At 58.2% G+C, this 22,223-nt stretch overlaps 1 protein-coding gene across 5 annotated transcripts; it reads right to left on the reverse strand.

Annotated features, from left to right (window-relative positions):
• Positions 1-1,426: 1,426 nt before the first annotated feature.
• Positions 1,427-22,170, reverse strand: RARG (retinoic acid receptor gamma). 5 transcript variants are annotated; one of them, XM_006046633.4, is made up of 10 exons: positions 21,896-22,170; positions 21,067-21,133; positions 17,582-17,913; positions 6,278-6,426; positions 5,929-6,070; positions 5,112-5,272; positions 4,745-4,921; positions 4,155-4,359; positions 3,388-3,546; positions 1,427-2,715 (listed from the first exon to the last, which is right to left on the reverse strand). In XM_006046633.4, exons 3-10 carry the CDS (start codon positions 17,763-17,765, stop codon positions 2,516-2,518), a joined length of 1,377 nt encoding a protein of 458 aa, XP_006046695.2. In that variant the 5' UTR covers positions 17,766-17,913; positions 21,067-21,133; positions 21,896-22,170; the 3' UTR covers positions 1,427-2,515. The 5 variants fall into 5 exon arrangements, with proteins under 5 accessions (XP_006046695.2, XP_025140032.1, XP_044797718.1 ...); XM_025284247.3 differs by lacking the exon at positions 21,067-21,133; XM_044941783.2 differs by lacking the exons at positions 17,582-17,913; positions 21,067-21,133 and having other exon boundaries at positions 21,896-22,167.
• Positions 22,171-22,223: the final 53 nt, after the last annotated feature.

Raw genomic sequence — 22,223 nt, forward strand, 5'->3', positions numbered from 1 at the left:
GAATGAAATGAGATTATTTGTATCAATTGTTTAGTGGAGAATGTGGCACTTACCACTGGCTGGATAAGAGTGAGAATTGATGGGTGAGAAGTAATAGAAATGGAAGAATGAAAAATTCAAGATCCAGATGCTGGAAAGTTGGGCGACATTGGCACAGGGCCAGGCTCAAAGGATGAGGTTGGGAGTCGAAGGAGTCAAACAGTGGTGGAGCCTGGGATGGGGGTGGCAGAGGTGAACTGGGCAAAAATGAGCACCCACATGGCAGCTGGAGTCGGGCAAGGATGAGGCTGCCGGGAAAAGAGGTTGAGGCCCACAGTTGACCACAGGGAGTTTTAAGAAGGAACTAGACGTGATGTCCGTTCACAGGTCTGTCTCCTCTACTGTGCAGGGACCACAGAGCCCATCTCCTGGCAGGGTGTTCAATGAACACAAAGTGGGGGGAGGGGTATAGCTGCCAGAGGAGCAACTGGGGAGAAGGGGGTCCTCCTCTGGGTGAGCTTCAGCCAGCCTCTGGCTCTCAGACCTCTTGCCCTTCCCCCACAACTGGGGTTGCCACAGCAATGACCCCTCCTTCCCTACAGGCCCTGTGGTTTCCTCTAGAGCTTCTTTCACTTTCTTCTTCTGCTTTTCCCCCCTCTTCTCCCCTGCTCCCACATCCTCAACCTCTCTCCCTATGTGCACAGGTCTTCAGGCGACAGCCAATCACAGGTAGGCAAGGCGCTATCCCAGGGAAGAAGGGAGGGGTGGGTGTTGATGGGGAGACACGGGTCCAGGGAGAGTCCAGGGGCGCAGTGGCAGAGGTCAAAGGCAGTGGGGCTGAGATAGGGGTGCTGCAGGGGCTACAGCATGCAGGGGCAAGGAGAGGAATTCGGACAGAAGCTAAGAGTGGGGTCGTGGAGGGCAAGCAGGGTCATGGAGAGAAGGGTGGGCTCAGAAAGGGCAGATGGATTGACTCAGGTGATCCTGGGATCACGGGGGTGGGCGGGTGGCACGGCTCATGGGGTGAGGGGCTGGCGTAAAACAGACACACCGTAACTGAGATGTACACCCTGCTTCTTTTCTTCTGGGGCCAGGGACCCTCCTGAGAACCAAATGAAACGGCAACGGCCCCCTCCACAGAGAAGGGCAGATGTGCACATCTACAGAACTGTGGGTGGGGACAGCTTAAAGACCTCTGAGGCCCAGCACCTTCCTGGAGGTTCACAAAGTCCAATCTAAGCACCCACGCCTGATGAACATGGGTGGCCCAGATGCTCAGGATGGGCCCTTGTGGACCCCCTTTGGGTCCCCCTCCCACCACGCCCACCCAGCGCATCTCATCCTATTTCCCAGTTGCCCTAAGGAGCCTGCATAATCCACCCTCCTCATCCAGTCCCTGTCCAGGTCACCTAGTTGCTTCCCCCCCACCCCAGGGAGCCACATTACATGAGTTTCCATCACTTTATTTTGCAAAAATAGAAAACTCAGCAATATGCGATACAGCGGGGCGGGGGTGGGGGGTGGAGGAGAAATGTAAACAGAGGGGAGGGGACAGCACCCGGACCCCCCAGAGAAAAAGGGGAGCCAGTGGGAATCTTATTTGGCAGCTAAATACAAACTGGGGATTGGAGGAAGGGAGGGGTCACAGGGGCCCTGGGCTCCCCCTCCCAAGTCCCCTGGAGGAAGGGGTCAATTCCAGGGTGTAAACAAAAGCTAATAAATAAATAGAGGCTTCCTCTGGGTCAGGGCGGGATCAGCTAAGCAGTGCCCACCCCACCTCTCCCTGGGCCAAGCTGCTCTGGGGGGTCAAGGGGGAAGGCACTAGGGGGAGAGGGATCCCCTGGCCCCTCTGTAGTGTAGGAGGGTCCCTGCCCCGTGGCTGAGATGAGGGGCAGGGGGGCCCAAGGCACGTGACAGGGCTGGGGGCTTATAACGGAGGCCCCAGTGAAGAGGTGCGGAGTGATCCACATCTGTCCCTTTCACCCTCTGCCCGCCCCCCAGCAGAAATGCAGGGCCCGGGCTGCCCCACTCTGACCTGGCATGAGGATGGGGCACAGCGGGCAGGATGCACCCGGCAGGTGCCTCACGCAGCATTAGGCACCAAGGACAGGGGCAAGAGGGTGGGCTCGGCCCTCCCCCTATGGCCCCCTTTTTGGTCTCTAGTGTTCCTGTTTGCTCCCAGAGGCCTAAGCACCCAGCAGAAGAAGGGGCTGTGGAATGAAGGGTCTTCTTCCTGCCCTGGGGAGCCTGGACCCTGGTGTCTGAGGGGCAGTGCTAAGATTTCAGAGTCCAAACCCAGGCTCACCCCTCTGCCCTCTCTCCTGGAGGGAACAGGGCAGGCCCCCAGGACTGGAGAGGGAGCTGGTTAGAGCAAGATGGGGATGAACACAGAGGCACCCCTGGAAACTTTGGCAAAAATAAGGAGCTCATTGGAAGGGGTGGGGAGAGGGCAGAGCAGGTCCTCCCCCAGTCACTGGCGGTGTCTGGGAGATGGTCAGTCTGCTGCCTAGAGCCCCAACCCCCAAGGCAGGGGAAGTCAGAGACCCTGGTCAGGATGGGGGCTGCGGCCCCCTCTGCCCTGGCCCCCGGGAACCTCATCCTCGCTGGAGGCCTTGGGGTGAGGGCCAGGCTGCGAGGAGTCGTCCTCAAACATTTCGGGGTTCTCCAGCATTTCTCGGATCAGGGGAGGCATCGGGCCTGGAATCTCCATCTTCAGGGTAATGGCCCTTTCTGCTCCTGCAGTGGAGGAACAAGGAGGTTCAGGGGGGCTGAGGTACAGCCCTCACGGCGGCCTCCTTAACTCTGCTTGACTGCCCTCTGGGGCTCCCAGCACAGGCCTGTTACCTCTGTCTGCCTCTTTCTCTCCCTCTTTCTACTGTAGAGCTCCTGGGGACCACTCCTCTGCCTGGAGACTCTGCCTGTCTTCTCTGCCAAGCCCACTGCCCACCTTTCCTTTCAGGCTGTCTCCTCCAAGATCACACAGTGCCCACCTTCCAGCCACACACCCTGGACCCCCTCCGTAAGCCCATGGCTTGCCAGCTGCTCTTAGGGCTGTTCTTAATAACATTTATCACTAGGACTAACATTCATCAAACACTGCGTGCCAGGCGTCCAATCAACCTTCCTGTGATGCTGGAAACATCTGCTCCATCCAGGGCAGGAGGCACTGAACTTTATAACTCAGCACAGCTGTAAGCCTGTTGTGTGTTAACTTGTTTCATCCTCACAAACAGAAAAACAAGGTACAAAAAGGAAAGGTATTTTGCACCAAGTGTTCCCACTAGCATGCAGCGGAGCAAGGATGCAAGTGCAGGCTGTCTGATTCTAGCCCACTCTGCTCTTGTCTCTGCCTGACCTGGGAGACCAGCAGCTCCGAGAAGACAGAGGGGAGGCTTGCTCCCGACTAACCCTTGGTGCTGATGCCCCGGAGGTCAGTGATCTTCATGAGCATCCTGGGGAACATATAGGGCTGACTGGGCCGCCGGCGCCGGGCATAGAGCCTCAGGGCTTCAAGCAGCGGTTCCTGCAGCTTGTCCACTTTCTCAGGCTCCTCCAGGTCCATGCGGTCTTTGGGGATAAGCACAGGTGAGTGAGAGAGACGTGGAAGACAGTGATGAGGGGCTGATCCCAAGGAGCCCTGCTCTATGGCCCTCCAGGCCCCAAACCCTGACCATGAGCCCCACTCAGACCATCTCCCCTGCTCCAATCCCTATACCATGCCCTCTCTGGCAAGTGGTTTTCTCTGGTAAAGCCTGCCCAGGACTTCCCTGGTGGCTCAGTCAATAAAAGAATCTGCCCGCAATGCGGGAGACTTGGATTTAATCCCTGGGTCGGGAAGATCCCTTGGAGGAGGGCATGGCAACCCACTCCAGTATTCTTGCCTGGAGAATCCCCATGGACAGAGGAGCCTGGCGGGCTACAGTCCACAGGGTCACAAAGAGTCGGACACGACTGAGTGACTAAGCACAGACCTCTATGTCAGCGCTAGTACCAGGGGTCTCCTCAGCTCCCTGCCCCCCGTTCCCGGCCCTCCCCCTCTTCTCGTTGCTTGTTCCAGGCTGCTGGGCAGTCTGTAACTGGAGCTGAGGAGTCCGGGGTGGGACCAAGGTCTCCAGCCAGGTTGTGGGGTGCGGTGGGAAAGTAATCTGAGTCAGCGCCAGGGGGCGCCCCCACACCTCCGCAGATGAGGCAGATGGCGCTGAGCAGGCCTGTCTCTGTGTCGTCCATCTCCAGCGGCAGGAGCTGCCCAGCGAAGGCAAAGACGAGGTCTGTGAGAGGCCCGAAGCCGGCGTTGTGCATCTGAGTCCGGTTCAGGGTCAGCCCATCGGAGAAGGTCATAGTGTCCTGCTCTGGGGTGTACCTTGTGCAGATCCGCAGCATCTGGAGGTGGGGGGAGGGTTAGTGCTGTCTCTGGGAAGGAGCGCATAGGGTGGGAGGGAAAAGAGCATGAGGTGCAGGTAAAAAGCGAGGCAGTTAGGTCCTAAAGGAGGGCCACCCAAAGCAGGCAGGAGAAGGAAGGCAGACAGATGGAGGGTCTGAAGTTGGGGGAAGAGAAGAGAAGTCAGAAGGTAGGGCATGCAGAAGTCTAGGATCAGATCTCAGGGGCAGAGATTAAGACAAAAAAAGAGCTTGGGTTTCGAGGATATCTGGGGGAGTCCCAGATTGGAGTGGGGAACAGAAATAATGAAATCTTTGTGTGGACCAACTCCATGGTCTCGTCTGAGGGTCAGGCTATGATGGAAGACAGGGCCAGGGTTTAACTCACCAGGATGTCCAGGCAGGCGGCCTTGAGCAGAGTGATCTGGTCAGCAATGCTGAGACCGGTGAAGCCAGGTAACCGCTTGGCAAACTCCACGATCTTGATGATGCACTTGGTGGCCAGCTCGCTGAACTTGTCCCACAGCCCCAGATCCAGCTGCACCCGGTGGTCTGCACTGGAGTTCTGCAGCAACAGCAGGTTAGAAAGCAAACTAAGGCTCGTCCTGTCTTCCTTTGGCCAAAACCCCTGGCTCTCCCTCTGCATGCAGATGCCCTGACCGTTGTCAGCGCCAGACCACGGCCTCCAACACCACCCCACCCATTCTCCAAAGTCAGTGGCCCCTGCCCTCACCGCGGCCCTGCCCACTCCTCACCGTGGTGTACTTGCCCAGCTGGCAGAGCGAGGGGAAGGTCTCCTGATGGGCCTTGCTGACCTTGGTGATGAGCTCTTCTAACTGGGGGCTCAGCTCATAGCTGTCAAGCGACCCTTCTTCCTTCACCTCTTTCTTCTTCTTGTTGCGATCATTCCGTACGGCTTGAGGGTAGAGGCAGATGAGGAAAGGGTCAGGACCCTCAGAATCTCCCTCCCTATCCCCTCTCACGATAACTCAGTACACTGGAGAGCATCCATTCCCTGGGACCCGGTCAGGTCTCTCTGTCTCCTACACTAGCTCCCATTCCCAGGCTGGCTCTCCCCAGCCCCACCCAGGGCCTGCAGCCCCTGCTCCCTCCCTGGGCCATTCGGCTCCATCCTGCCCTTCCTGTCACCCTGCAGGAGCTGGGGAGGGGGGGCAGGATATGCAGGCGGCAGGATATCCACTTATAGCCTTGGCAGCACAATGGCGCAGGGGAGGGGGGGGCACCCCAGATCCACCTCAGGCTCAGTGCTGGGAGCAGGGGAGGGGACTGGCAAGCCCCCCAACTTGCCCATGAAACAAGGAATGTGCAATGGTAACCCCCATTCCCTCATTCAGACTAAGGGTTAAGCTCTGAGAAGAGGGAATGGGAAGGGGTGGGGTCTCCTGGGTGAATGGAACTAATCAAATAGGACTGGCCGAGGAGGAGGCAGCACTCCAGGGCGGCTGGAGGCTGATCACAGAGGTCAGGGAAGTGGGGGCAGCCAGTGGGAAGAGGGTGGCAGCCACAGGCTAGGACAGGAGTGCTCCTGCCCAGGCAGGCCTAAGGGCCTACCTTCCTTGGACATGCCAACTTCAAAGCATTTCTGTAGCCGGCAGTACTGGCAACGATTCCGGGTCACCTTGTTGATGATACAGTTTTTGTCGCGATGACATGTGTACACCATGTTCTTCTGGATGCTGCGACGGAAGAAGCCCTGGGGTTGGGGGTAAGGCGGGGAGGGTCAGTGAAGCAGGATGCTGGGAGTATCAGCCTCTTGCAGGCCTTGCAGGTGGTCCCAGGATCAGCCACTGTGCAGAGCAGCATCCCTCCCACCCCAGAGGGATACCCACCCACACACAGTCTCTGATCTCACCCAGTCAACTCTGGATGCCCAACGTACCCACATCCACCCCGTACACACCTTGCAGCCTTCACAAGAGCTGACCCCATAGTGGTAGCCAGAGGACTTGTCATTGCACACGAAGCACGGCTTGTAGACCCGGGGAGGTGGAGGGGGCGAGGGCGAGCTTGGCACCATCTCCTCTGAGCTAGTGCTCTGCGTCTCCACCGCTGGGGAGAAGCAGTGATGTGAGGGTCAGGGGAGAAGCCCCCCTCAGATCTCTAGGCATCCTCATCAGATACACACCCCACATTCCCACTTCTTCCTCTGGCTCGGTGATGACACCATCGCCACCACATTGATTTAAAGTCCCAACAACCCATATACAGCCCCAGAGTAAACACTTCCAGAAACCCTCAAATGACTACTATTATCTCCCAACCTGGCCACCTTCCCCTGTAATAATGTCCTATACAACTGCTCAATTCTCCAAATTCTGGGTCCAAGCCATCCCGGAAGTTAAATTCTCTGGGCCTCAGTTTGCCCAGCTACAAAGTGGGTGTGTAAAGGGGTATCGGCCTGTGGTTCTGAACTCTCCAGCCACTCCTCACATTGGGTCCCTGTCAGCAGACTCCCTCCTACCCTTCTCCTGCTCAAGAGGCCACAGATCTGGGGGTGAAGAGGCAATTCCAGGTCACCTGTGGCTAGCACCTGGCTAAATCACCTGCCAGGAGACTCAGAAGGTAGAAGAGAACCGCATCCTCTCTCAAGCAGTACAGGGGAGACAGTCCTGGATCTTTTCCCCCTTCAATGTGTGTGTGCGTGTGCACTCTCAAGTCGTGTCTGACTCTGTGCCCCCATGGACTGTAGCACGCCAGGCTCCTCTGTCCATGGAATTTTCCAGGCAAGAATACTGAATGGGGTTGCCATTTCCTTCTCCAGTCCCGCCTCAAACCATCCCCCAAATAACCACCAATATCCTTTTCCCTAGAAACTGCTGAGACAGTGGAGCAAATGGGACGCAGGGACTGGGAAAGTAGGTTAGGGCACATGCAAAAGCCTTATGTTACACCTGAAGACATGGAGGCCTATGGAGGGATGGGGCAAGCCCAGTACCACATTGCCAGTTATGGGGGTGGGGAGGGCATGGGGGTAGTAGGGAGTAGCGGGGAGCAGAAGATCTCAGGTCTAGATCTAACTGGCCAGGCCAAGAATGAGAGAAGTTAGGAAAGGGAGGCAGGTATTTGCTCAGATTCTCAGGTCTAGAAGTTGTTGGGGGTGTAGCAAACCAGAAGTCAGGTGACAGTGGGTTGTATCCGGGGTTGACAGGGGAGGGGAGTACCTCTGGACCCTCTCTGAGCTATGTCTTCACTCCTAAACCTCCCCTGCAAAAGCTACACACTGCTCAAAAAAGATCTCAGCCCATGCCACGCAGAGAGTTTGTGGAGAGGACACCCTCTGTTTAGGAGGCTGCTGAGTAAACCTCTTTTGAGTGTGTGGTCGGGTCTTCAGAGGGTGGGAAAAAAAAAATCTATAAATTATTCAACCTGTAGGACCAGTTGCCCAAACCTGGAAGGCCTAAGTTAATGCAAGAAACCCTAAAGCCTAATGAGTGTCCCTTGCTTGCACCCACCTCGTGAGCACCTTCTTCCTTCTAAGCTGCTGTAGCCCATCTGGTCAGAAGTCCACCCAGGCTGCCAGAAGGACAGAAAGGCCTGGGATGCCAGGATGCTGGGGTTCCAGATTAGCTCCATCCTCCCCACAGGAGCGAAGCCCTCCCGCTCCCCAACACACACAGACACTCCATTAGCATAAGAATCTAGCTAGAGTGAGATTCCCCAATGAAAAAGGAGAGCGAGGAGTGGAGGATAGGAGGGTGCCTGGAGTCTATTCAGAACCAGGCGGGAGATGGGGGGGGGGGCTGGTGCTGGGAGATGGGGGGTGGGCTGGGATGCCTTTCTTTCAGGATGGCCCCGGTGTCTGAGGGCACATGTGCTGCCCACAGGCCAGTGCGTGGGGTGGTGCTTACCCGCACTGACGCCCTCCCTGCCCGCAGAGCGCTGCCTCATTTCCTCTCTTGCGAAAGGGCCTGGGTGCGGTCAGACTGGCATGGGCCTGTGCCAGCCAATCATGAGAGTGGGGGTGGCAGGGAGACAGGCCAGGGGCAGCTTTTCTCGTACTCAGGGTACTGTGGTCCCTTCTCGGTACCCCTCTGACACACCCTCACCCTTGAACCCTAAAGTGCAGCCCAGCGGCTCTGGTCAATCTGGAGCGAAGGGCACAGGAAGGCTAAGTGGGTCAGCTCTGCTCAGATTCCTTTCTCAGCCCTGGGCAAAGACCCCACCATGACGATGCCTGGCCGGCCTAAGCAGGGGCCCCTGCTGCGGAGGAGGGGGGTGGGCTCTGGGTTTTTCTCCTTTTAAAGCCCAAATTGCTGAAATTGAGGAAATTCCTGGCCAGGCTGAGCGGAGCTTCAAACAAACTCTTTATAACCGGCTGTAAACACTCCCAGCTGCGAGGCCCAGGGCTGAGAAGCCCGGACTCACAATCTGACGACACACACCTCCTTGGAGACACTCTCACACATCAACAACACACAGGGCACAAAAGCAGGCACATTACCAACCAGCTCCTATACCCCAACGGGGACTTGGCACAGAACATCCAGGTAGGCACAGAGGCTCATGCACTCCAGCCACACTGTGGAGGTGGATGCACAAGGCAGACACACAACATCCAGCATTTGCTTCACAGTTGCAAGCAAGAAGCTCTGCCACCAGACAGACACCCATGGCCTGCCAACGCAGCACCAGAATGCTGGAGCTGCCAAGCACTCACAGACACACCAAAGGACTTCTTTCCTTCCCTGGTCTAGACACATAGGTCTAAACTACTTTCTCTGAAAGTGTGTGGGGCAGATCCGAACCCCCCGCAAGGCCCTAGAAGCCCAAACTGTTGGTCCAAACTGACTTGCCAGCCAAGTCCCATGGGCTTCTCTGGGCCTGAAAAAAACCAGGTCCTTGCCGGGTCCCCACAAAAACCGTTCCTGGGAGATTCTTTCCATCTCAGTATATTTCCCAACATACTCCAAATCCCCATCCTACCCGACCATGAGCCGAAAGTTAAGAATTCACAAGGATTTGGTTTGGTGCAAGTCACTAGTTTATGTTTTCCCCGCCCTTTAAATGCTATACTTTTCTTCTTTCTTGCCCCACCCCACCCCACAGTTCAGTCTCCTATTTGCCACCTCCCTCTTCCAGTCTCCCAGTTGTTAAATCTGAGCAGCTCTGCCCTGCAACCAACAGACCCAAAAAAAAAAAAAAAAAAAAAAAGAGAGATCTCGTAAACAGCGCTGCCGTGTGCCAAGGAGCGAGGCGCGTTGGCGGGGGCTCAGTGACCCCGCGCGCACACTCCCCGAGCGCCCGCCGCCCGCCCCTTCCCAGAGTGCCCCCCAGTCCCGCATCCCCGGGCTGGAGCGCCGTCCCAGCCCCAGGGAAATTCGGGGGTGTTCCAGGCTCCCCTCCCAGCTCCTCCCCCCCACCCCACCCCCGCCAGGCACTTCGGCCCGGGCTTCAAAGCCGCCTCTCATCTGGACTTCATTTTTACTGCCTCTCAGTCCCCGGCTTTTTATTACCGCTCTGGAAAGGGGTTCCAGGGCCCCAGGCCTGGCATCTCCCATTTCACAGAGAGGGAAAGATGTGTATTTGCGGACCCAGGAGTCCTGCTTCCCCGGCCGCTGCTACCTCCATTCCCCTCCTCACCATACACAAACTTTGCTTGAAGCTTTTCCCTTCCTACTGAAGTTGTGGGCTGGAGCCATAGGAAAAAGTGCACACAACCCTATACACATTTACTAACATTTCTTTTCTCAGTGGGGGAGGGGGGCGCCAGAACCCAATCTGGCCGCCTTAGTGTGCACAACCCCTTCCACCCCGCACACAGCACACCCAGAGGATGCACGCTCCAACACAGCCCTTTCCAAAACCGCCCCCGCGGCCACGCAGGGCACACGCCCTCCCGGCCTCACGCCACAAACAATTCCACACGGGGCCATGCGGACCTGCCAACGCAGGCGGAGGGTGATGCTGCGTGGAGAGACCCCTGCACCCACACTCGCACCGCCTAAGCTAGGCGCTGCACACTCCAGGGATGCCCACGCTCCGCAAACGATATATATATTTTTACACTCGCAACTTCCCACATGGACTTTACAAACGCCACCCACGGTACTGGGTGCCATAGCCCTCCGGGGCCACGAACCTGCCTACACAAACTACCAACGCACCTCGGCCTCTCCCTATCTCCGGGAACCCTGGAGGGGCATCAACCACAGGTCCTAGCTATATACCCACCATCGAAACCACACACACACTCCAAACACTACTGCCCACACCCAAAGGAGTCGCTGAGGCCCCCACTTTTAAAGGGCCAGTACTTCTCTTTCCTACACACCCGACCCTCACATGGAAACGGTCAGAATGCCCGCTTGCACCCCAGGTCCACCTTTTACACATGTAGAGCGAGAGCCGCTGCCTGTCCTGCACCCCACACCCCACCCCCAAGCTCGGGTACCTACACTGCAGACTGGCGGGTTGCGGCCAGGCAAAAGACTCGAGTCCGGCGAAACAGGAGCTGCCGGCGGCTCTGCGCAGCAAGCCAGCCCCGGGTCCGCCTGCCCCGTACAGCCGTCGCGGACCCGGGGCAAATGTTTCCATGCAGTCGTACATCGCGACCCGGCTTGGAGGGAAGCTGGGTGCTGGGAACACCGAGAACCCGCAGCCGATTCCCCCTCCTCCCCCGGCGGCGCCCCGCTCCTGGAGGGGGGGAGGGGGAGGGCTAGCGTAGGGCGCCGGGCTGCATGGGGGGTAAGGGGTGGGCGGGGAAGAGGGGGATCCCCAGCAGGGGAAAGGGACTGGGCGGGGCGCAGAGCCGGGGCTGCCGCTCCTGCCGCGGTCTAGCTCACTCTGGGCGCCTCGGCAGCTAGCACTGGGGAGACCTTTTGTAAAAGCGAAGCCTAGAGGGGTGGGGGGTGGGGCTTAGAGAGCTAAGGGGGCCGGGCACCAAGATGAGCAGAGCTGGGAGTGGAGCGCACACACACATATATACACACACATACACACACACACACACACACACACACACTCGCACCGCCGCGCGCTTGCTTGCTTAAGACACACATCCGTGCATGCATTTATTTTGGCAGGCACCACGCATTTGCAAATATGCAATAGTGCACATGCATGTCTGCACGCGCATAAAATCAGAGGTGTACACACACGTTTTTGCAGACACACCTGGCTCGGGAGAATGCTTGCAAGAATTCTCTCTCTACAGCCGGGAGGCTTTGCAAGCTTTTGCACTCAGGCGCGTGCCCCGACCGGGGATGGGGGAAGGAGTGGAGGAACCAAGCACACGCATTTCCTTCGGAGTTTCCCCCTCCCCCCAATAGTCCTTTTTTTTTTTACACAAGTCTGTACAGGCAGGGGTTTCGCGGAGGACTGGGGAGAGGGGAACATGGAGGTCCCCTGAGCGCGGCAGTTCTCCAGAGCCCAGGGACCTGCACTACCTCCACCCCCTCATTCCCAGGCCTGGCTCCTCCCTCTCCCTCCGCGCGCGCGCCGCAGGGCCGAACAGAACATTCCTGCGGCTGGGCGCGCGCGGCCTGCTCCTTCCTTCCCGTCCTCCCCCCACCCTGGTCCGAGGGCCGGAGCGCGCTCCCGCCGTGAACTCTCCGGGAACCCCCCTCGGGGCGGGTGGCCGGGCGCGCTCACCTCCCCCTGACCCGGCCCCGCCCCACCCCGCCCAGGCCTCAGCCAGCGCCGCCGCGGAGTCCCCCCGCCCTCCTGCGCAGCCGGAGTCCACCACTCCTAGCGCGAGCGGTGCTCCCTCCGCCGCGGCGCTCCCTCCGCCGCGGCCCGGGCCGCCTCCCTCCGAGGCCCCCAAGGCCCGTCCCGGGGCTAACGTTCCCGGAGCGCTTCCACTGCCTCTCCCAGCGCCCCATCCTCGAAACTGACATCACTTGTAGGGCGCAAAGCTGCTCCCACCGTGCCGACTGCGTCTCAGACCACACTGCCCTCCTGAGTGCCAACTCCCCTCCCCCAGAGTGCCAATGCCCCCAAGTGCCCAGTGCCCCTCTCGGCAATAACTGCGAGTCTGGTCGGTAGCTGTTCTCAAAGCCATTCGATACCCCTACCGATGGCAAACTGCCCCTTCTACCCTTTGGTGCCACATTTAGTGCCCTTCGGATCTCCGAGGGCCGCCCCACTCGTTCCTCGCGGGCCCCTTCCGGGCACTGAGCGCCCTCGCCCGGCGAAGAAGAGGGTGAGGGGGCGGGGGTTTGGCCACGTCAAGAGTTTGCCCTCGCCGGGCCGGGCCGACTCGGGGACCCTGGCCCCGGGACAGCGCCGGCGGCGGCGACTCCCGGAAACCGCCCCCTCCTCCGCGCCCCGCCCGCCGCCCGGCCGCCCGGCCGCCCGGCGGGCCGGCCCAGCCGGCTCTGTCAGCGCCGCTCAAACGGGGAGCGCCGGGGGAACAGGAGCGGCGCCCGGCCCGGCCCATTCCCCCGCCCGGCGGCGGTGGCTGGGCCAGGGCGGGGCGCGCTTTTCTAAGAATCTGTTGTACGGGGTGGGGGGCGCACTGGGGTGCCGCTGGAGTGGGGCGCCAGTTTGGAAGAATAAAGAGCAGGAAGGGGTGCCAGAGTAGGCGAGGGAAGGGAAGGCAGGAGCGGAGGAGGGGCCGGGGTGGCTGCCGGGGACTGAAGGGGGTGGGCTGGGAAGGAGGGCCTGGTTGGCGGATGGGGGAGTCTGGGGTGGCAGGGCCGACTGGAGGGGCTGGAAGCAGGGATGAAGAGGGAATGTATTGGTCTTTTCCAGTTTAGCCTTCCTGAGCTCCCAGTTCTTGCCCTCAACCCCAAATACACCATCTCTGGATGCAGCCATTCCCCACGAAGAGAAAAAAGGGGCGACAGATTTCTGATTCAGAACCTGGCCAGTGGCAAAAACAGCAATTAAGTGCAAAATGAGGAGTACCCCCAAAACAAGGGGGGAAAAGCCCTGATTAGTCAACTCCAGGCTGCCAGTCTCTCCCACCCCACCCCACCCTTCCCCCTCAGAAATCTGAAAGGTCCCAATTAAGTCAGGCCTGCCTGGTTGGTAATTAGAACCAGAAGTGGCCAGGCCACAGGGAGGGGGGTTGGGAGTGGGGCACAGGAGGTGTGGGGGGAGGGCTCGGAGAAGTCATGAGTCCTCAATAGCCCCCCCCTTTCTATTCACCAGATGCACCCCACTCCTCATCAGCCCATCTGTGTGTGTTTCCCAAGCACTGCAGGGAGAGGGGTCCTTAGAAGGGACTAGGCAATGTGATGTCAGGCCCACCCTAACCCCCAACCCCAACCCCCCATTCTAGACAGTCTTAGCCTTGAAGAGAAGGTAAAAAGATGGGGGAATCTAGTGCCCCCTCTTTTCCCCAAAGTCCCCCCAGCCCTTATTGCAGCAATTAGACCCATTAGCCTTCTAGCATTTCATGGGAACCAGATGTTCTCCACCAGCCTGGTGGGAGTATAAGGGGGGGCTGCTGCCTCACTCACCCCCTTGCCTATGATCCCTGCCACCAAAGTGCACCCCTCCCAGCTGGAGCCCCACAAAGCATGGTCCCAGAGGCAAGGAAGAGTGTACCCCATCCCCCACTAATGAAGCCTTTCACACTGAGCCTGGCATGGTCACCCCTCAGAGCCTCGACCACCCTGGAAAGGATGCATTTGGCCATCAAGGGGCTGTGTGGAGGGGAGGGACAGCTAGCTCCTTCTGCATCTCTCCTTTGCTCCCCTCCTGCCACCTTCTGGAAGGGGCTTGAGGATAACTGGCTCTGAATTCCTCACACTAAATTCTCGTTTTCTTCCAAAACCTTCCCTCAAAAAACTGAAGAGGGGGCATTTCGAAGCAGAGAAGGCCCCACCCCAAGGGTAAGCCTAACTTAGGAGTCCCACCTGAAGGGCAATGAATGGGAGGGGTCTCCGGAGGTGGGGGCAGCAGTGGAGCCGAGGGATAGGGAGGTGTGAATGAGGAACCCGGGGCCCAAAGCAGGGCGGTGAGGAGCGCTGGGCAGGATGGGGGCTGGGACCGGGTAGGGGGCCAGGAGAGGGGGGTGCAGCCTGGGCCCCAGCGGCGGCGGCTTGCCCAGCTCCCCCCGCCAGAGAGGTTTCCTGTTGCAATCAAAGCCCCGTTTGTGTCGGCCTGGAGCTGGAGCTCGAGCCTGAGCAGGAGAGACCAGGAGGGGAGGGGAAGGAGGCAGCGGCTGGGGTTTTTTCCTGGAGGAGGCCTCGCTGCTGCCGCCTGCTCACCACCAGGCCCGCCCGCTTAACAAGGCCCTGGCCTCTCCCGGAGTCTGGGTTCTCTCTGTGTCTGTGCCTTCCAGCCTGTATATTTCCCTCTCTTGTTTAGGTCTCTGAGTCTCTCTTTTTCAGTTTCTTTTAAGTAGAACTCTTTTTCTTCCTGTGCCAGCCTGTCTTCAGTTTCTCCATGTGACTTGGTATGGTGCAGCCTGGGCTCTGTGACCCAGAGACACTGTCACCAATTTCAGAGGACAAGCAGGGCTAGGTCGTCAGGACACCAGCTATCTTCTAAAGAGGGGGAGGCGGGCAGGGCAGGCCTTCCCTTTCCTTCCATCACACTCTGTTCCCTGCAGTCTTGATAAAACAAACACAGATCACACCAGTGGCCATAACACTGAGATACACAGGGACACAGACACCAGGGTTTCATGTGTATGAGTGAGCAAGCACACCCAAACCTTCGCGCATGTGTACACACACACACCCCCCTCCAGTTTTCCACACATGCAGGCCTGTGCTTGCCTTGGCAGCACGTGTTCCCTTCCCCTCCCCTCCTCCAACAGGCGGTTCTGAGATGCCTTACCCACTCAGGCCCCCGCGGCACCCCAAGAGATGAAGCAAGACTGCCCTTCTCAACATTAGTGTCTCCAAGGTGCTGGGGACCCAGTGGTGGGATCCAGGAGCCAGCCCTGGGGCTAAGTTCCAGAATCCTTCACAGTCCACCCTCCCTCCCACAGACGAGCAACAGAGGCTGAGGAAAGAGAGCCAGCCACCAGGTGAGCATGGCTTTGACTTAGGCCTCCAGTCCCCTTCCATTAGATTGCCCAGTCACAAAGGGAAGGGAAGTGAGATTACACTTTCCCCCTTCAGCCACTGCTGCCCCGTGGGAGGTCTCTCAGACTCTCCCAGCTGCCTCCCTTTCCTCCACCACTAGATGCTGCGAGCCCCACTCCCAGGTAGCTGTCTGGACCCAGGCCTTTCCCTCCTCCCCTCCCCACCGCCACCTCTCTGCCCAGGCCTGTCCCCTGCTGCCAGCCGCACCCTCCCCAGCTACAAGCCCAGGTTCTGGCTCCTCCCTTGGATTTCTTCTTTCAGCCCCCCTCCTTCAGGGCAGCCTTTGGGGATAGAGCTTAGTCTGACCCCTTCCCCTGCCTTGACCTCACTTTGAACCCTGACCTTGCTCTCCACGTGTCCAGGGTACAGGGGCACATGGAGAACTTCGCTGGGGGCTGGCTCCTGGCTCTCCGCACTCTCCCTGACACCATTCTTTCTCCTCTGCCTTCTACCCCCACTCCCTTAGTTGCCTGAGGAAATGGGAGAATCAAGTCCCAAGGGACTGAGTTGTACTGCTCTTTGCAAGAAGGGCATTCATGTGGGAGGGTGGTTCCCTCCCACCTCCAAGACCCTGGGACAGATTCATGGGGTGCAAATGAGGTAGGGGAAGCCCAGCTGAGGTTTACAAAAAGGGGGGCTTTGTGCTCCCTCCTTCACCTGCATGCCACCCAAATAACCCCTGCTGGACTACAGACAGGCCACCAGCAGGCCTCACCAAACCCCAGACACACCGTCAGCAGCCCATGAAATACCACCTCACTCCTCACACTGACTCTTTGTTGCAACCCTGGAATTCTGTGTGTGAGCAGCGTCTCAGGGCCACACTGTGCATACAACTGCACATGGCCTTACACACACACACACACACACACACACACACACACGCCTTCTCTAGGTGAGCTTGCTCTTTCCAGCAGAGCTGCCAGCCCCAGTCCTGTCTAATCACCCCTTCACACACACACACACACACACACACACACACAACCCTCCAAGCGCCAGCTCCTGAACACAGGCCCCTTCTCTCCACCTCTCTCTCTCTGAGCTTGTGGAGCTATAAGGGATGTTATCTTTATCTTTTGGTCTTCTCTTCTCCCTCTCTGTTTCTCTGGAGCTGCCCCTCTGTCTATCACCTCCCCTCCTTTCCAGGTGGGACCTTCTCTGCACCAGCTCCCACACTGACCCTCTATCCCACAGAGGCCAGCATCCTAGCCCTCCAGCTCCTGGGCACTCATGCCTGAAATGACCCCGCAAGGAGGATCCACTCCCAAGAGGAAGGAGAGGGGACCCAGAGGGAAGAAGAGAGGCCTCAGCTTGCTGCTGTCAGCTTCACCCAAAGAGGGCAGGACTGAGGGACAAGCAGGGATCTGCACAGCATGTGGGCACCGGGCCAGACCAGAGAGAGAGAGAGAGAGAGGAGTCTACAGCCCACATGGCTGGCGGAGAGGATGCTGCTGGGACCCCCCTCCACTTCCCCGGATTACTTATGAGACAAGAGCTACCTTCCCTGTGGCTATTTCCACCCTTCCCAGAAGCAAGGGGCTTCCCTGGTGGCTCTGCTGCTAAAGAATCCGCCTGCAATGTGGGAGACCGGGGTTCAATCCCTGGGTTGGGAAGATCCCCGGGAGAAGGGAATGGCTACCCACTCCAGTATTCTGGCCTGGAGAACTCCATGGGGTCACAAAGAGTTGGACACGGACACTGAGCGACTTTCACTTAACCAGAAGCAAGAGGGAAGTTTCCTGACCACAGACATCTCTGGGTACCTGGCACTAGATTCCGTTCCTCTTTTTTGCAGCCTCCCGCTAATTCAGGACAATTTCACCTCTCGATCCACGAGTCAGCAGATTGTCCTCCCAGGCTCCTCCACTTCACAGCCTGGCTCCCCACACCCCTCCACTGCAGGCAGGCAGCAGCCTCAGACTTCCCCAGACCCACCCTTGGCTGCCCATACAAAGAGGTTCTCCCTGCTAGTTGACTCGCTCAGGAGGCAATTTCAGAGTCCCAAATTTTAGGCATGCCACTTTCCCATCCTAGCTGTACAGGAGGACTCGCATTCGTAAAGATGTTCATTTGCTCCATATCGAGACCCCCTCATGGCTACTCCTTTAGATCAAAGCCCTAAGCCTGCCTGCTTTCCTAACGAGGACACCAGTTCTCTCATCCACCCACCAATGCCCTCCTGTTTCCACTTGCCCTCATCCCCCACGATCCCTGAGACTCACACAGAGAGGCCATCTCCTTGGGGAGGTCAGGCTGCCCCAAGCCCCGGAAGCTAGGGCTCAGCATCTCGAAAGGTGGAGACCCCCTGAGTGCCCCTGGGAAGGCGAAGGGGAAGCCAGCCCCTGGGTAGCCAGAGCCAGGACCCAGGGCACCAGGCACAAAGAGTCGCTCCTTATTGGTGGCCATGGCCGCGGCAGTGTGGGAGGCTGAGTCCCCTGGGGTCTGCTGTGGGCGGGGGACTTCTTCAGCCACAGCCCCCGCCCATGCCCACTGCCCTGGCCTGGGAGGCTCCGTGCCCGCCCTGCCTGGCCTGCTCACTGGGTCTCCAAGAGTCCTAAGGAGAAAGAAAGGAAAAGGAGGGATGAGAGAATGATCACTTTGAGGTTTCAAGCCCCATGACCCTCACCCAGCTAGTCTTTTCTCTCCTTGCTGCCACAGTTTGTACTGCTCAGGGCCCTCTGTACACAGTGGGGGACACAGGGTGGGAGCTGATGCAGGCTCAGAGAAACTCGCCCAGAAAGGGTAAACTAAGTTTACAAGGTGAATGACAGCCTCTAGACACACAGCAGAAAGGACTCCTAAGCTAGGAGACCACTGAACACCATCATGGGCTGAACTCTTGATTTAACACTCACATCAATCCTGCGAAGTAGGAATTATGAGTCCCATTTCACAGATAAGAAAACCGAGGTTAAGGGACTAATTAAAGGTCACATGGCTGTAAATGGTAGAGACAAGATTCAAACTCTACCACTCTGGAGAAAGCGACCATATCTTTTTTAACACTTTTATCACAAAATGTTACACCTCTCTGGAACACAGATCCTGAAGCCAGACTATCTGAATTGATCCCTATCACTTCTGAGCTGCGGGACCTCTGATGTATTAACGTTACTTAATCTCTCTGGGCCTCAGTTCCCTTCTTTGCCAACTGTGAATAATAAGGCCCACTTCATAAGGTTATTACGAGGATTAAATAATTTACCATATGTAAAGTGTCTAGAATAATATAGGACACATACTAAAGGCTTTGTGTCTCTCATGTTCTTTTTCCTTGTCCCTTCTCTTCCGCCACCTCCTTTAATTTGCGTTCCTTTCTTTCCATCTTCCTCAGTGCTCCCTCCTAGTCTGTCTCTGTCTCCAATGATGCCTCGCTTCCTAACCTCTCTTCACACCCACGGAGGCTGATGGAAGCCCCGGTCTGTGCCAGGCATGATGCTAGGAAGCTCCTCTCTCTGTCCTCAGTTCACTTTGCTTCTCCATCTCTTCTCTCTCTTCTCCGAGCCCTCTGCACATAGCAAGCCCTCTCTACATCCCCCCTTCCTCTAATATAGCCTGACCCCTGAGCCCAGGGGAGGGTGGGGAGGGGGGAAGAGGAAGTGAGAATCCTAGGTTAGGCAGGTGGCTCCTCTCCTGATGCGCTGATAAGGGGAAGGTTGTTGGCTCTCCTAGGAGCACCAGAACCGCCCACCTGTCTCGGGAGTTAGGGACTGGGAAAGGAGAGTCATCTCAGCCTAGGTGCCTCCTCTACCAGCCAGAATGTAATGGACTAGATGAATAAGGTCAGAGAGCGAGGACAGAAGAGAGCGAAACACAGAGTCCTCGGGGTAGGCAGCCCCAGAGGTAGATAATGGGTATTTTACATCTCTTTCTAAGATCAATATCTTTCCATCTTTGTACCTCTGTTTTTTCATTTTTCCCCTCTCTTTTTTATCTCTCATCTGCCTTGGCTTTCAAGTTCCTGAAGGTAGATTGTCATGGCGGTTACAGGAACTCAGACCCCAAGCCCACTCAATCCCAATGCATAAAGCAGCCGCTGCCCCTCACTTGCCACCACTCAGATCCCCAGCACCCTGACTCTTCAACCCAGGGTCTCCCTAAGTCCTAAAAAAACCTGAACTCTGAGTCCCCAGGGTTCATCTCCTTCACCTTACCCTATTCCCTGCAGTCCTCTTCCCAGGTTAAGCCAAGGTAGAGCCAGGAGTCCAGGCCCCTGAGGCCCCTGGGCCACAGCTTAACAGGCTGGGCCACATTCCAGGTGGATTAACCCCTCCAATGCCAAGGGTGAGAAGCTACTAGAGGTCCCCCCATCTTCCCCAGACTGGCTTAGGCTGATAACTTGGCTTTGTGGTCCAGGACTCTCTGTCTTTGCTTCTCACCTGTGGGTGGGAAACAGAGACCTGAGGGCAGAGTAGGAGGACTTGGAGGGTCCCAGAGAAGGATGCTCAGGCTCCTAGTCCTTGTGGAGGAGTGAAGCTGTGAGTGAGTGAAGGACAGCCCAGCTCTCCCGGGAACTTCCTCTTATTTTGCCTCAGAGAAGGAACTTGAGAGTTGAGTGAAGAGAGGAAGGGGAAAGAGATTCATCCCAGTTCTGAACCTTGGTTTCTCTGCCTTGCTGAGAAGAGAAGGGGAGGGTCCTAAGTCTTCGATAGAGGAAGGGACCAAGGAATTGAAGACAGTGGTACACAGTGTAAAAGGAAATCCTAAAGTAGGAACCCAGAGGCCATGGTACTTCAGGGGGACCTGAGGAAGAGAGAACGGACTTCTTTCCTCCCAAGATGCCACCTCAGGTGGAGAGAGCTGACCAGGGGAAAGCGGGCCCTTACAAAGCTGCTTCTCTTCAAGTTGAGGTGGAGTTGAGGGGAGGGCATGGATGAAGGGGGCTGCCGGATGGAGGTGGGGGTGTCTCTCTGCTGGCTTGCCCGCTCCAGAGCCTGGAACAAAGCTGCTCTTGTCGGCGGCTCTCCACCCGCTGCCCCCCTCCCCTCTGTATAAACACGACCACCTTTTTCCATGACCCCATCCCCAGCCTGGGCGGAGGACCCAGGCATCCTCTGCTCTGGCCTGGGCCCCCAGCCTGCTCCCCAGGAGGCAACGGCAGGCCGGGTTTCCCTGGCCTCTTGCCACCCTCGGGGGAGTCCAGACCCTTGAGTCTCCACCTCCCATCCCCGTGTGCCCTCCCTCTACCTCACTGGCCCCAGGGAGGGGCAGTACCCAGGAGGCAAGCAGGCAATGCCAGTGGAATGTGTGTGGGCATCGGAGGGCACGGGTAGGGTGGGGCAGAGGGGGGAACTGGAGGTGCCAGTTGGGTGGCTTTCTGAGCCAGGGGTGGGGGTGTGCCGGGATGGGGGTGTGTGCCCTGTGCTGCCTACTAGGCTCCAAGCCACAGCATGTGTGTGCATATGTTTGTGCGAGAGTGTGTGTCTATTTGGGATACCCAAGCTCCAGGACCCCTCCCACACTGCCTCCTGCCCCCTCCCCTGTCCTCTCTTTTCTCGCCTCAAGGAAATGAGACACCACCTGTGGTCCTCAACCCTAAGTCAGCATCTGAGCAGTGATGGTAAGGGTACAAACCTCAGACTTCGGCACTGGTACCATCACCTGCCCTAGATGTGGGCCCTGAAGGAGCACCACCATCTCAGCTTCTTGCCCCACAGACCCCTCCTCAGGCTACTTGCCCCCCTCCCCCGCCCCAGCATACTCTTACCCTCTGGCCACCTGCAGAGACTCCCTCCTACAGACTGGGTCAGGACGAGGGAACTGGGCTGTAAGAGCTGGAAACAGGGAGGTAGCGCCAGTAAGGCTCTGGGACTGGAACTCCTGGGTCCCTTCCCCAGTCTCCCTGCTTTGCCTTTGTTCCATTCAGGCTCCCCTCAAGAATACTCCGGAGGAGCCCCCCACCTCTGCTGGAGGGAGCCAGGACTCACATCCAAGGTTGTAGACTTGAGAGAGGGACTCCTGCACTGCAGTTCAAGGCAGTTCAAATTCACTGCGGTTCAGCTATACAGACCCCTATCCTATCCACTTGTCTCTCCAAACTTCCGGACTCAAAAGGACAGAATCATTTGCCTCTGGCCCTTCTGATGTCCAAGTGGTGCCATTCCACTAGGGAAGGAGGAACTTGGATCAGCGTGGACCAAAAATCCTCCCCTCAGATTCCCCAGGGGAAGCCTGAGGGGAGGCGGATGATGGACTTTCCCCGCAGGAGGGGACCCTATTCCCCTCACACTCCGGGCACAAAAATAAGGATAGAAGCCCGCTGGCTGATGTTCTCCCAAAGCTCTCCCAGAATACTCACCACAATGAAGGGTGAATACAGCCCAGCCCAGCCCAGCCTGTCTTCCCCAATCCCTTCCCACCTCAGGGCTGACCCCCAAGTCGGGGCCAGGAAGCCCCCTCCACCCCTGCGGACAGCCAGACCCGCGCGGGGAGGAACCGAGCCGGCGTGGCTCCCGGCGCCCCCGCCCCCAGCCCACCTCGCCCGAGGAGGACCCGGGCGTCCGCGGCGGCGGAGCCTGCGTCCCCGCCTGACTCACCTGGAGGGGGAGGGAGGGGGAAGGGAGGCCGCCGAGCCCCGAGGTCCCGGCGTCGGGCGGTCGCGGGGATGGAGAGTCGCAGTGGCAGGGGCTCGCGGTGATGGGGGGTTCTGGGGGGGCACGGACTCTAGGCTGGGACGGTCCCGGGGCCTCTCGGAGCCCGCCCGCCCACGTGACCGCCCCAAAATATCCGACACATTTTCTCCCAAACCGCACACTGACTCTGCAGGCGGGGACACGGAAAATATTTTCTTTCTTTTTCTCCCTCCCCACCCCCCCACCTCCCTCCCAGCCCGGCTCCCTCCTCCCCCTCCCGCCCTCGCTCCTC

Source organism: Bubalus bubalis, chromosome 4 (assembly GCF_019923935.1).
Source record: "Bubalus bubalis isolate 160015118507 breed Murrah chromosome 4, NDDB_SH_1, whole genome shotgun sequence".
Classification (NCBI taxonomy): Eukaryota; Metazoa; Chordata; class Mammalia; order Artiodactyla; family Bovidae; genus Bubalus; species Bubalus bubalis.